General features: G+C 36.0%; 1 protein-coding gene across 1 annotated transcript; it reads right to left on the bottom strand.

Annotated features, from left to right (window-relative positions):
* Positions 1-283: 283 nt before the first annotated feature.
* Positions 284-10,247, bottom strand: LOC111911038 (putative glucuronosyltransferase PGSIP8). Its single transcript, XM_023906818.3, has 5 exons — positions 10,015-10,247; positions 3,736-3,991; positions 3,380-3,581; positions 3,083-3,230; positions 284-900 (listed from the first exon to the last, which is right to left on the bottom strand). The coding sequence occupies exons 1-5, from the start codon at positions 10,245-10,247 to the stop codon at positions 318-320; spliced, it is 1,422 nt and encodes a 473-aa protein (XP_023762586.2). The 3' UTR covers positions 284-317.
* Between the last annotated feature and the right edge of the window lie 6,025 nt (positions 10,248-16,272).

Below are 16,272 nucleotides of genomic sequence, written 5' to 3'. Positions count from 1 at the left end.
CATGCATGCTGCATGGATGCAACTTTCAAGGTTTTAATTTATTTAAACATGTATGTGATCTAAATGTGATAAACTTTCCATTCGAATTAGCTTTTGTACTTTAATTACAAGTATGTACCCAAACTCAGCTCAACATTTTCCATTCACGTCCTCTATATATGTTTCAAAAATGTTTGCATTCATCCAAAAGTCTATACATGGCACAAAAGCAAAAAATCTCCTTTCTATAAAAAGGCTTGACTGCTTGAATAAAGTATGATCACAACTCGACTTTTTTTTTTCTTTCTAATCTACGTATGTTCATTTGTATTAAGTTATCAATATAATTTATTAAAAGGATCAGAAGGCTGAGTTGGGTCAACGAGTCTACTCGGCAAGAAACCTTCCCTTTCAAGTGAAATAGTGTGGCGTGATGATACAATTTTCCCTAAAGAAATCCACAAAACTGGTGCAGCACAAAAAGCATATGCAAAAACAAACAATGCCCTCACAACACCATCATTATACCAGGGGCAAGCCATGACCAAAAGAACACCAATGATCCCTACCCAAGGGGTCAACACAGGTACCACCGGAAGAAGAAACACCTTGATGGCTATACATGAGAGAGCAAACGACCCTAGTAAGTACGTCCCCCACCCTATAATTGGATGGATCGTATGAGGGATTACCAAAAATGGGAACAGGTATGATGTCATCATAATCGACAACATCACCACTGCTTTTATAATAATCAAGCTTCTACTCTGGATTATGATTATGCTTATCATCACATTCTTATCTCCACCACCACGATACCATAACTTGCTAAGCCAGCTTGGGCGTGCCAAATGGGTGATTGCTATAATTCCTAGGTAAACTAGACCTTGGATTAGTACAACAGGCATCTCTGAATCGTACCTGCACTCAACAATCAACATCAAATTAGAAATCGCATCCGAATCCATCACTGGTATACGTACGTTCCCCTTGATAAATTAAACACTACCTACTTACTATACATTATCATTATATATAATAGGTGGTAAAAATCGTTCAACGGTAGCTCGCACGGTCGACTGGAGTCAAACGATTAATCATTTTGGCTGGGATTAATCGGAGATTAACCGGGGACCCTAAATTACTAATAAAATCATTTTAAAATTTGATATATTCTAAGAAAAATTAGTATTTGAAAATTTAAATTTTTTAAAATTTTAAAATTATTTATATGAAAATCTGAAATTTTAAAAATTTTTCCGCCTAGGAGTACCAATTTTCGCCAAACACCCTAATCGCAATCAGCTGCAAACAGTCAAACGATTAATCTCCGACTAATCGGCCGCCAAGGCTAAGTTCTGCACCACACACACACACACACACATATATATACATATATATATACATATATATATATATATATATATATATATATATATATATATATATATATATATATATATATATATATATATATATATATATATATATATATAGGTTTAGTTTCTATAGAAAACAAAAAACCCTAAAAGTGCATAAAAAAATACTTAGAGTTCACAAAACTTTTTTTTTTTGAAAAAATCGCACCTATTAACACAACATTGCTGAAAAAAAAATTTGAATTTTTTTTAATAAAAAAAATAAATAAATTAATTAATTTTTTATTTTTTTTTCAGCAAAATTTTAAAAAAGCTGCGATTTTTTATGTGTAAAGTCAAAAAAAAGTTTTGTGATGTCTAGGTATTTTTTTTTATGTATTTTTAAGGTTTTTTTATTTTCCATATAACCCTTATTTATATATATATATATATATATATATATATATATATATCCAAAAAAATCCTAATATTTTGGTAAACAAGTCCCAAATTTTTTATATACAAAAAAAATTCTCGATTACCCGATAAAAAAAAAAATCAAATCAATCTTTTTTTACCGACAAACTATTTTTGATCTTATTACCTCAAGAAAAATCTCATTATTTGAGCAAGTTTATGAAAAATCTCAATTTTTTTTACTTCAACTATTTTACCCTTTCACTGAAAATCTGAATTTTTTTGGTTGAAATTATGAATAGAAATAAACGTCATCAAACACATAAAACTAAGGATCATAGTCTTCTTTAACCAATTGTTTGCCACAAAATAATGACGTTAGCATCATTTTGAACTCTTCATCGTCCATATAATCCATTTCTCACACAAATTTATACTACTAGTATTATAAGATATTTAAATTATTAGTTGAATACTTTATTACAATTTACCTAAAAGTGGGTTAATGGAAAATCAACTATTATGTTCATATAAGAAACCATTGATTAATCAATATAATAATATGTTATGTTAAATTCTAGAGAAGAACATAAGTTTTAACCTTAAATCTTAAGCATATACGAAAAATTCCTCTATGGATCAATTACTTCAAAACTTAATATATTCAAATTTTGGAGCTCCAAAACATTAAAACCGTAAGAAATGCAATGTTTGTTTTCTATGGATCCACTTCTATGATCACAAACTTGTAACAAGTATTTGTGTGGAAAATAGATTATAATCATTATATGGATGACGATGAGTACAACATGATGCTAACGACAATGTTTTGTGGAGAATAATTGGTTATAATTGACTTTCATTCTTAGTTTTATGGAGCTTAATGACATTTATTCCTATTTATAATTTCAATCAAGAAATTCAAAGATTTTTAGTGAAAGGGTAAAATAGTTGAAGTTAAAAAAAATTAGGACTTTTTCATAAACTTAGCCAAATAATATGGACTTTTCTGGAGGTAGTTTGCTGGTAAAAAGGGGCTAATTTGAATTATTTTTTTTCCGGTTTTCCTAACTTTTTATAAACAAAATAATATTTGAGACTTTTTCATAATCTGGACAAAAATATTAGGACTTTTGTGGAGATTCTCGTGTGTGTGTATATATATATACACACAAATAATAAAAAAATTATATATATATATATATATATATATATATATATATATATATATATATATATATATATATATATATATATATATATAATTTTTTTATTATTTTTTTGTAGGTAAAAGATATGTAAATTATTTAGTGTTATACCATACATACCCTAACGTCTGTTGACGTTGTTGATGCCATTGGATGCCTAGTGGTAAAACGGGCCATGACCACCAGTACCAAGGCTTCAGCCATGGTGCACTAGGAAATGTGATGACACTATTTGGTCCACATGGTACACTCCATCTCAATTTCAGGTCTATATATAATTAACATGTATATAAATCAAGAAACAACTAACAAATTTGAATTTTCTTATATAAGGTTGTTATTAATTAACAATATAACATAACATAAGTAATAATAAAACATAGATGTATGCATGCCGATATATAGAAAGGTACTTACAATAATAAGAAGCGTCCATTTGGTAGCCCAATGGGAGTCTAAAAGTACCATCAAGTTTGGTGCCATTAGGTGGTGGATGGAACATGGGCTGATCAAGAAGACATGGAAAGTAACCTCCAATAAAGCCTTGATCGGCTGCATCTGGATTATCTCTTTTAATATCTAGATCATGTAACATCTTCTTAAATACCTTTGATGATGGCTGCATATGTATATTCAAATTAATATCAATTAATGTACGGGTATTAAAAAGATTATTTTAATTGATAAAAAATTTAAAGGAAGCACGTACTAGCTGCTATATTATATCATATATATGTAAACAAATTAATTAATTACAAATGTACGATACATACCTGCAAAACAAAGAGGCCGGTATGGAAGATGCAAGGGTTGATGAAGACTGCACAGAAGTGGCCACATTGAAACAACTCATCTGTATTTTGAAGGAAAAGATTGTCCGCATCGAGCATGATCACTCTTTCATATTCTACTAAGCTCCATGCATACAACTTGTTTAGTGTGAGTTTGAATCGGTCATGGTTGCTCTCGCTTTGGTATGGGTTGTTTAGGTTCTCAACTCTCACCACCTTTGCCCCATCTTCCTCCTCCCTGTACGTAGTCACACATTATTAATTTATTAAGACAAAATTGCAAAAATGGTCCCTATGGTATGCATTTTTTTGGGATTTTAGTCCAAACCCCAACTTTTTTGGCTTCGTGATTCTTTTGAGATAGTTTCATTGCTTTTTTGGTCCTCTGAATAGTAAAATGACTATAATACACTTGAGTTATTTATTTTTCATTTCTTTCATTTTTTTTAAATCTACACACTTATTTATTTATTTAACTAATTAAAAAATAAAAGTCTCTCTCTCTCTCTCTCATTCTCTCCCTTTTAATTAGTTTTTTCAGTTCGAATCAGAAACCCTAAAGCAATTTATTTTAATCAATCGCCTCCAATGATTCATCTGTTGAGAAAGGAAATAGGAGAACGGGGGAAGCTTATGCTGTCGACAATGGGAAAAGGGACCTCCGGTCTTTGGTTTTCATTTGATCGAGAAGGATAATCACGAACAAGGCGGTGACAGGGAAGGCTCGGTGGTGAAAGACCCTTTGAGAAGAAGAGCACCTCCAGTGCCTTATTGGTTTGTAGCTGGGGAGTAAGGAAAGCAGCAAGGGCTGCTTAAGCAACTCCTGCGCTTCTTCTGTCTTTGAAGGAAGGTGCAAAGGTGGGGAATCAAAAGGGGGTTTCCGCCTCCGATGTTTGCTCTAGGGAAACACCCACTTTGGTGGTGGGTTCAGGACAGGGAATGAAGAAAAAATGGAGGATGAAAGAGGGAAAGGCAGCAGCGATCACAACAATCTTCAGGGGGAGGGGGAGTTCAAGAGATTCAAATTTGCTCTAGAGAAAAGATCTTCAAAGAAAGTGCAAAAAACTCACTGGAAGTAGTTGCAAGTTTTAGAGTGGAATCCATAATTTGGGCCTGAACACGTCGTTTAATTGAAGCCCTGTTCTTATCACATCGCCATTGAAGATTGGCTTGGACTTGATTTTGCTTCATTTACGCATTGAATCCTGATCTGAACTCCATTAGTGCAGCGATGGAGAATTTTAGGGTGTTTTTGTGACTACTCTGGCAGGTGATTTGAGAAGAAAAACAGAGGCGTGCACTTGCACCGGGTCTGAGTATATTCAGAAGCAAAAGGGCAAAAGGATGTTAATGTTTCGTTTGCGATTTCATTTGATATAGAGCCACCGTTCTCCTTGTATGTTTCCCCAAGGTTGTTTCAGTGAACAAGCACAGAACGATGGTGGGTTTGGGTAGCTTAACTCTAGGCAACGATTGACCTGGAGGTTCTCCAGGGTTGTGTGAACGGGATCTTGATGCCAAATCCATAGTTGGGAAGATTAAAATTTGAGAGAGAGAGAGAGAGAGAGAGGTCTCTATTATTTTTAATTGTTAAAATAAATAAATAAATATTAAATTTAAAAAAACGAAAGAAAAATGAAAATTAAATACCCCAAGGGTATTATAGTCATTTCAATTTTCGGACGGACTATTTTCACATACAAACTAATCCAAAAGGACCACGAAGCCAAAAAAGTCGTGGTTTGGACTACAACCCCAAAAAAATACATACCTTAAGGACCATTTTTTCAATTTTGTCATTTATTAACTAACAACTTAATTAACATGTATACTTATAAGTAGCTGGTCCATTTAGTCCCTAAATTATTTTCGTAACTTTATGAGGGAACGAATTCGGGGGAAACTTGTCTATTTAGTCCCATAGACTTGTTTTAACCGGTTTGCTTACAGCATCCGCAATATTTGCCACATCAACCATGACATGGAAACCAACTTACTTTAAGGATATTGATTTACTTAAGGGTCATATATGGTTCGCCGAAAAACAGTTCTCAAGCTTTTGAAATTACAAGGTTTAATGCAAGAAGTATAACCCTAGAAGCTTTTAGAATGTCGTCTCCTTTAAGCTTAAGGTTTCTCTTGCTTTCTGACCTTTAGGTAATGGAATTTGAGAAGAATGAAGAATAAATTACTGAAATCGTCCCTATGGTTTGGTTAAAATTGCACATTTAGTCCTTAACTTTTCTTTTGCACCCTGATCGTCCCTGTGGTTTGATTATGTTGTGTTTTTCGTCCCTTACATACATAAAGTTAGGGACCAAACGTGAAATTTTGACCAAACCATAGGGACGAAAAACACAACAAAGTCAAACCACAAGGACAATCCGAGTGCAAAATAAAAGTTAGGGACCAAACGTGCAATTTTGACCAAACCATAAGTACGATTTTAGTAACTTACTTAAGAATGAAATGCCCAAACATAGGTAGACCCAGGTAAGATATCAAAGAAAGCATGGTGAAAATGAAGATCAAATCCAGGGTGGTGTTGAAGTTTGTAAAATTCAAAAGGGGTAAAAGGGATTGACTTACCTAAAGATAATGCATGTTGTGAAACATGAAGATAAGAATTAGAGTGAACCGAAGAGGGTTGATTTTGCGGCATCATTCCACATTATCAAATCATTTATCAGGAATCTGCTTCGATCGAAATTGTACCCATAATCCTCGTCGTTTCCTTTTGAAATAACAATACAATCAAGATGAGAAGGAGATCAATAGAACCCTAGATCAGAACAAGAAGTGAAGCAATATAAATCTGTTTTTTCTTACTTGGGGATGAAACGGAAGGGAAAGAAATCGATTTCTCCTTCTTTGATCTACCATTATGTCTCATTTTCTTTGGTTTGTTGTTAACTCTCCTTTTCTTTGCTTTGTTCTAATAACAATCGACAATTAGATCTTTATCCTCTTCCGTTCGCCTCCTGGATCTTCTAGTGTTTTTGAGTGAACATATATTAGCAAATTGGATCTTGTAATAGCGACATGACTATATAGGTCTGTGGCCTCCTCATAGACATCGAGTCTGGTTTTTGATCTATTGGAAGGGGAAGGCGAAAGGAGAAGGTGCCACTTTTGGGGTTCTGAATATCCTTTCAAAACTTCAAAAATGATGTAATCGACCCGACAAAAACGAGCTTGTTTCCTCATAAAGCCATGAAAATAGTTTTGAGACTAAATGAACCAACCCTAGAAAGTCCGTATGACATTTATGTCATTTCCCCTTATTAATTTATTAACTGACAACTTAATTAACATATATACTTATAAGTAGTATTTCCTTTAATTAAAGCTTAATTTTGAATATATATTAGTTAGGATATCAAAATCACAAATACATTATATATACGTATATGGGTCATGTAGCTAGCTACCTAGACCATTATGCTAGTCAGTATCCGGTCGAGAGGTCCGAAGGGGAGGCCAACACCCAGATATGTTAGCCAGTATCCGGTCGAGAGGACCGAAGGGGTAGGTCGGGCACCCGGATATGCCTGACAATATATGTATGTTCTGTGTTGATATGGTATGTGGTATTGTGGGGGAACTCACTAAGCCTAATGCTTACAGTTTTCAGTTTTGGTTTCAGGTACCTCCTTTTCAAAGGGGAAGGAGCTGGCGTGGTAGCGACACATCATACACACACACACACACCGTTTTTCCGCCTTCCGAGATTGTTCTTGATTTGTACTCTGACTTTTGGTTGATTTCGTATTTTGGTTTTCAAACACGATGTATGGATGCGAAATGATTTGATCAGACAATGTTTTATTTACAAATGTTTTGCAGAGTGTTTAATTAAAAAATGAAATTTTTGGACGTGAAATTTGTGTCGTTCCAAACTTACCTTTTAATTTCAAAATTCCTAAAATTAAAGCTCATTAGTTTCTTTTATTTATTCAAATTATTTGTTTAAATTTAAAAGATAAAAAAACATTTCGATTATAATAATTCATTATTTTTTTATATTTTCTTATAAATTCAAAGTTCTCAAATATTTTGACATTTATATTTTAACTTTTTTTTAATTAACCCATGTAATACATGAGTCTCACAACTAGTTTTTTATAGAGTAAATTACACGAATGGTCCATGTGGTTAGAGGTAATATGCGTATTTAGTACCTAATGTTTTCTTTAACTCAGACAGTCCTCAATATATGTTTTTGTTACTTATTTGGTCCCTACATGATATAAAAGACTATTATGTCCTTAATGATTTATTTTTTAATTGTTTAATTTATTGTTTATTATTAATTATTTATTAAAAGTAAATAAATCCTACTTTATTTTTGTAAATTCACCCTCTTCATTCGACACCGACCACATTCTCCGGCCAAAGCTCCAGCCATCGGAAAATACTCTGCCCCCTCCCCCCACCCCCGAAGAAAATTATGTTGGTGATTTTAGTGTCACCATGTCATTTTAAGTAACTGGAACAACCATGTGAGCTTAGAGGCTTCATGATTTGTACTCTAATATATGTACGGGGTTGTGCTGAGTGCACACATATATAAGATCGAATCAGAAGCCGGTTCGACGACTAGTCGGGGGTCCGGGGGCAGCGCCCCTAGCGGGGTCCAAGGGGCAGAGCCCCTGGCTGGGGTCCCGCTAATCATGTTCAATATATAAATAGCTATTCTCTACAGAAGGGGGTTACGATCTTAAGCTCTCGTTTTGATTAGACTTTCACATAATCATCTAGCATATTGGCTTATGTCTTCTGTGCCTAGAAACGTAAGTGTCCACTTAGATTATCCTAGGCTGAATTTCGTGTAACCCAGGCATAGGGTAGAAATATCAGTTCAGAAAGTGATATCACGATCCAAGTTAGTATCCAGATCTCCACCACAAACCCTAAATTTCCCAACAAATTACTTAAAAAGAATCCAATTCACACCCAGCCACCAAATCCAGAAGAAAAGCAAGTAAATCTAATCCATAAAACCCCACAAATTAAAATCAAGTACTTAGGATTCAACCCTGAATCGTTGGAATGTTAGAGAGCATAAGAGAGAGGATTAGCAGACATTAGAGCACATCTCAAAAACTGAAATCTTCATTTTTTTCTAGTTGGAGACCTGAAAATTCCTATTTTTAGTAAATATCTATAACCTGCGGTTTTTATATAGCTATCACCGGAGATCGAGAAACCCAACATCCGAGGTGTTTCACCAATCGTTGGAGAAAGATCGTTAAGAGGGGGATCTAGACGACCAAGACCGCCATTTTTTGTTGAGATTGATGAGAGAGAGAGAGAGAGAGAATAAGAGGATCTGAAGAAGGAGACCTAAAACATACGTTTTTCTGGTGGATATCTAAAGAATGAGATCTCAACATTCGATTTTCTGGTGGTTATATGAACATGTAGATCAAATACATGCATTTTCTTTTCAATGGCGGAGGTTGGAGGTTGTCGACGACGGTCTTGAGCTACCGACGGCTATCCTCAAGTTGCTAGGGTTAGGCTCTTCATTAATTTTAAAGAAATAAAAGAAAAGAGCTATCAAGTTATAAATGGAATGATGGGGTGGGGTGGGTGAAGGTAATTTGGTTTTTTTCATTATAATTAATAAATAAAATAATAAAATAATTAATAAAAGAAATGGGAAACATAGAATTTATATATATATATATATATATATATATATATATATATATATATATATATATATATATATATATATATATATATATATATATATATTTGGTAGGGACCAACTAGGCAACAAAAAACATATAACGAGGACTGTCCGAGTTAAAAAAAAACATTAGGGACCAACCATACTAATTACCACAAATTGTAAGGACCATTCACGTAATTTTCTTGTGCTAAATATTTAAGTATTTATATATGATAAAAATGCATTACATACCAACACCAAATTTGTGTGTTTACTCCATATGGTTAAAATTAGTTTTGACACCAAATCTGCATTCTAATGTTGAATCGATGGAGCTCTGATCTTCTTACTAATTAGTATCGACATAAATGTGCAAAATGTAATTTTATAATGAACTTTTCTTTTCTTTCCTTTTTATGTGAAGTTAGAAACTTGCTAAATTACGCCAAATAGAGAGTGTATCGTAGCAAACAAGGGAAGTAGTAGTAGAGATATGAACGCAAATTAAATATCTTAGAAAGAAAGAAATAAAAAGTAATAGGAAATTATTAATAGTAATGGAAAGAGATAGATGTGCGTACAACGTATGTATCCAAGGAAGAGGAACGTCACGAGAAGAAATGACTACCAGATCGGCATCTACTTGAAGCTTTGAGAGAGATCGAAGCATCACTCGAATAGCAACGTAGAACTCATAATCCCTTGGTGTCCCCATGTACATCATCGTCGCATACGCATTCCGGTGACCACCGTTGTCAGCCATATCCCTCTCCGACGTCGTGCCACCAATCGCCAATACCCAAAACATCCACATCAATACACTTTTACTTGATGCCATTCTCTCTCTCTCTCACACACACACACACACAAACACAGAGACACTTCAAACAACACTGCACCAGAAAAACTTCACCGGAAACTAAACAAACGTACTGTCACGCTTTCTGCAACAGAAATCCTCCTCCGGTGATAAACTCGAAAACTTGATCGTTGGAGAGATAAAGAGATGTAGGAAATCAGAAATTTGTGGGAAAAGAGAAGATGGATCGTTGGAAATTTAAAGAGAGGGGAGTTTAATTGTTTAAAGATTGGTGTACGAAATGAGTATCATTGAATAAGCAATTTATATTATATATAACTTGTTTTAATTAAGAGTTTTACCGTTAACAAGTTTTTAATGAAGGGATATATGACTGTTTTTTTAATGGAAAGAGTGAAGTATAAAAATATAAAGGATAAAACAATTTAAAAAAGAATTATTAATGTTTCATGTTTTAAAGCTAAAGTAATAAATGAAAGCTTGACAATATTATAATATTTTTCTTATTATGTAAATGTTTTATAGTTCATAAATAATAATAAACTAAAAAATTTATCATAGAAATTAAATATCCTCTACAATTTCTTTCTATCTATCTTTCTATCCATATTAAATGGTGACAGGTTGATCAAAATATTATTATATACATTAAATATATCATATGTCAACATTTTACGTGGGTAGGAGGGTGAGTATGAATAAAATGTAGGAGGATATTTAATTTCTCCTTTTATTATTATGTTTTGTTTTTCGTTTCCTTTAAACTCCAGAATTGCAAAGAAGGATTTGGAAGAAAAACAAACAAAATTTTCTTCCTAATCAGCTCCTTACTTTTCCATCTTTTTTTCTTTTCTCTTAAAAGAAGTAAACTCGAGAACATTGTTACATTCATTCCTTATAAATGAAAAGTATATATATATGCTTTACGATTTTATGATTTCATTCTAAACTTGATTGTCATACATGGACTGAATCTCGTTGTCCATTGCCTTTTTTCATTTAGCAGACTCGGGGCCTGCCATGGCTTCCTTGTAGTTATTAGGTTCATCCAGATTTCTCAATGTACTATCACTAATAAATGTATCACCTTCAGTTGTTATATGAAAATCATTTAACACATGTGGAACACTAACTCTACTGGAACGTCTCAGAGGTACGAACTCGTCAATCGGTTCAACATGAGTTTCCTCCTCGGGTTGAGCGTCAATGTTTGAGGTTCCTTCATCACTAACTCTTAAAGCTCTTCAAGGTCAATTTGCCTCCCACTGTCCTCTTAGCATATGAGTTCTCTCTCTCTCGGAAAACCTCTGTCCTTGCAACGAAGACAACATTGTCACTCAGTTTATAGAAGAGATATCCAAAGGATTTCGGTGGGTTGCCGATGGAAATACATCGCTCACTGCGAGGTTCGAGCTTGTCGTGAGTCTCTCGTCTTACGATAGCCTCGCAACCCCAAACCTTGATGTGATCCAAGGAGGGAACCTTCGCTATCCACATCTCGTGAGGTGTTTTGGCAATCATCTTAGTAGGGACTAGATTAAGGATTTGGGCGGCAGTCACGGATTCCTTCAGATGATTTAGACTGGGGCGGATCAGCCGCACAATTGTGAGTAGACCACAATATGATCAAGTTCGGGAAACGGTAGTTCGTTGGAGACCAGGTGTGATGTAGGACTACAACGATTTTGGTAGCATTCACTTTTCGTATTAGATTCGATGGCGACAAATAGTTGGACTGTCATGATCGGGAAGACCAGAAGGAATAATGGAGCCATGAGTGGCAATATGGTTAGGGCGGATTTCGATGGTCAAACTTCTCTTCAGAAGTCGCGTGGAGTGACTGTAAAGTTGCTCTTGGCTCAACAACGTACAAGAATTTAGTATTTCAGATAAGTTGGGGACCGGGGAGGTCTTAGTTTCCTTTGGAAAGCTTATAGGAGGCAATGTGATGCTTCAGACCAGTAGTAGTGATTTGGTTCGTGTGTATGGGGTAGTTTGATGATCGAAAGTTCTAAGTCACTTATAGTGGGATTAAATAATCTCAGAGTAATTGATTTGACCCTGTTGTGCAGCTCTCGTCTGAGTCTAACCGTTGCAGGGAAGAGTCTCCTACTCGAAGGATTATCTGAGTATACTATCAAGTATAATGGTTTTACAGGGATTTAACATTAATGATTTTATATGGGCGGTCTGTTAGGGAATCAGACCAACTTGAGACTTCAGATTTCAGGTTGATTAAATGAGATTGTTGCAAGGAATTCGTTAATCTACGGATTTTAGGGCCTTGCAAAGGTTGGTCACGGTTACCCTGGGAAGGTTAGGGTATGCTCGGGATTGTGACCATGTTGCTCAAGTTGTTGGCGTGGTAGGGATGGTAAGGAATGATTTCGAGGATGAAATATAATTTAAGTGGGGGAGAATTGTAACATTCCGTTTAAAGATAAAATAAATAAAATAAAATAAGTAAATGAATAAATAGATAAAATTAATAAATAAATAATAATCCCTAAGATCACGAGATGTATTTTATATTTTATTTTATTTAGTCCTAAATCCTTCGTAACTTATCAAGGTTGGCGTTAGGGAGCTAAAAGTTATAACTTCAGGAAGTCGGGGTCCATTTTGTAACATCTGGACCATAATTGCAAAATAATTACAGAGGAGGGGTTGTTGGTAAATAATGGGCTTAATTCGAAAAGAAAGATGGATGGAGGGACTAAATGCGTTAATATGGAGAATGTTTGAATGGGTGGAGGCGGGGCTAAAACCCGTCACCCCCTCACCTGTGTTCCTCACTCACCAGCATCATATCTAAAAACCCTAACCCTAATTGACTCCATCCAGCACCCTTATACCCCCTCGTCTTCAGCCGCCGCTCCCTCTACAGACGAGATCATGACCATCGAGTTCTTACCGTCGCCGTAAGCCACCAAGCAAGCTGAGCACCGCCGATGCTACTTTGCTGCCGACGAAGTCGTAATTCAAGGCCGACGTCTGGGGGCCACTGTTGCATCTCCTTCTCCGATAATGGCCAACCCTTCCACCCATTTCGCTCCTTCTGCAATATTTTTGTGTCCCGTTGCCGCCTTAGCCCCAGCGACATGTCACGGGATGACTCTTTTAGACTAGTCAATATCGTGTGCCACTTAGTGCTTCTCCGACTAAGTCAGGCTAACTTCAATGATCTAGATGTACTAACGAACTTAGGAAGCAAGAGTTACGAAAAGGGACACTTCAAGAAAGATTCTATTATATAACTCAAATTCTTTACAAGGCAACTTCTCAATGGTTTCGATAAATGAGTCCTCCCCTATTTATAGGAACCTTACACCTCCTCAAATGGAAGTTTCTAGGTCCCGATCATTCATGAATAATCTAGACTCTTCCTATTATATACATGTATTTTACAAGACTCTGGAATATGGTGAGCTTGTCTACGATGCTCTAGAAATCTCTAGGTTGTCCCGAATTTATCCAAATCATTCTTGTATGATCTAGTGTGCTCTAGATCGTTCCAAAGTCTTTCGGGTCGTTCCAGCTTCGTCTAGTGCCTTCTTGATTATTCCAGATCATTCTCCATTGTTCCACATACATCTTTAATGTTCTAGTATCTTCCAGGGTGTCGTAGAGCATTCTTGATCTCTCCGGAGACTTCTCGAGTATACTTGATCGTTCCGGTGTTCTTTAGTCGATCGTGGAATTTTCCAGAAACTTGATCTGTGACACCCTCCCCCACTTAAATCCTTGTTGTCCTCGTTAAGTCTTCCATACATATGTCTCAATCTCGTCACGAGGATACTTCGTGTCTTTTGTTTTTCTCCAACGTATTGCTTCGAGTAAGGTGGGCTTTTATTTCTCAACGTAGCTTGACACCTACTTCCTCTCTCAACCTCATAACTTCTTGAGTAAATTTTCAAGTGGGATATGGATCGATTTTCCTTCAAATGTGCGTTGTTTACTCGATTTTCCCTTTTTGGCTTCATATTTTTCTTAATCATATTACTCTGTCCGTAACACTTGTGCATACTTCCTTCTATCTCGGGGCCTTTATTAAACTTCATAGTTGAAAGTGTTCAAGCTTTTGTCTTACTTCTTTCCAATGGAATTATATGGATAATTGATCCCTTGGTTATATGCATCGTGTTGTCTCTTTCGAATGACCAAGGACGAACCATATCTAGGAAGTCCATTCCTAGTACCATGCAATAGTCGTCCATCGAAACCACTATCAAGTCGATGGTCCCTTCCCAATCTGCAATCTTCATGGGTATTCCACGAGAAACTCCGAGGATCGGATTGGATGGAGAGTTGACAACTTTCAACCGTCCTAACTCCTTTGTATAGTGAATACTCAACTTCTTGGCTTCTTCCTCTGCGATGAAACTATGTGTTGCTCCGGAATCTACCAACGCCTCAGTCTTCCTTCCATTTACTTTGGCTTCGATGAACATGAGACTCCCTCCTTTATCGTCTTCCCTTTTAGATGATTTTATCTCATCTTTCGATATTGAGTTTAGAAAACTATTGAGCTTATTTGTGTTTCGTCTTCTTCTTCTTGCAGCACCATCGCATAGAAAGTCTTTTTCTTCGGGCAATCTCGGATCAGGTGAGGGCCATCACATAGGTAACACTTGACCTCCTTCCATTCTCCTTTCTTATTTCTTCCTTCTATTTGTTTTTCTTTCGAATTCGAGGGATGGAGTGTGTCTTCTTTTGGTTGTGGTTCAAATGTAGATTGTTCTCCCCCACTATTTCTCTTAACCATGGTTTCTCTCCGAAACTCCATTAGATCTTTTGTTGCGGCAATAACTTCGTCGATTTATTTGACATTTCTTCTCTTAAGCTCGTTATAGGCCCAAGATTGTAGTCCATCCATGAAATAGAAAAGCTTGTCCTTTTCCTGCATGTCAGGTAACTCCAGCATCAAGCTCGTGAACTCGACTATGTAGTCTCGGATGGATCCACTATGCTTTAACCCACAAAGTTTCTTCATCAGTATGTCTTCAACATTATATGGGCAAAATTGTCTCTTAAGTTGCCTTTTGAACTCATCCCAGGTGTCTATGGCTTATAAGCCTTTTTTAATGTCTCTGTGCTTCCTTATCCACCATAGAGTTGTACTTTCACATAGGTAAAGGACTGCTGTATCGACCTTCGTCTTGTCTTCCTTTAATTGACTAGCATTGAAGTAACATTCCATCGACCAAAAGAATTCGTCAAGCTCTTTAGGGTCGCGTTTTCCTCCATACTTCAATGGTTTGGGTGCTTCCATGTGCGATAACTTACTTGCAACGGCTCCTCCGGCGATTGCTGCCTTGCATAAGTTTACTTCGGATTCCAGCGAAGCTACCTTATCACGGAACTCATTCCGCAAGGTGTTGATAAGTCCAAGGACATCTTCCTTGATGACACCGATGGTCTCCTTCAGTCCATCGCTCGTGTCACTTATCTCTGCAACAAACTGATCGACGATATCCTTCCATTCAAGGATCTCACCGACATTAATCTCGGTCCTTGTAAGCTTATTCTCTAAGCTTTCCAAGGCATCTATTGATTGGTCCCTCTTCTTGGACTTTCTTCCTTTCTCCTCAATGATAGGGAGAATGTTGGTTACTTCTGTAACACCCCAATTCTGGTATGTTATTTAAACAATTATATTTTTCAAGTTTTCAAGGGAACTCGACGAGTCAGTAGCCAGAATCGTCGAGTAGAGTCGGGATTTTGAGCACGTTTAAGTTGGCTACTCGGCGAGTCCATATTCTGGACTCGGTGAGTCCGCCAGTCTGGATGAAACCCTAATTTCAAGGGTTTGCACCCTATTCAAACAACTTTTTGGGACCCCAAGTCAGCCCCCATCACCCCCACAGCATCCTTCTCGAAACCCTACAACTCTTTTAGCTTTTTGTGTGTTTTGGTGTGATTCTTTGATGATCTTGTGAGAAGAAGGAAGGTAGATCAAGAGAAGAAGAAGGAGATCCAAGATCTTTGTGGCATTTCAGAGTATAGTGAGGTATAACTC

This window comes from Lactuca sativa, chromosome 3 (assembly GCF_002870075.4).
Source record: "Lactuca sativa cultivar Salinas chromosome 3, Lsat_Salinas_v11, whole genome shotgun sequence".
In the NCBI taxonomy this organism is placed as follows: Eukaryota; Viridiplantae; Streptophyta; class Magnoliopsida; order Asterales; family Asteraceae; genus Lactuca; species Lactuca sativa.
Note: the sequence above shows the minus strand (reverse complement) of the source record. Positions and strands in the feature narration are given on the sequence as shown.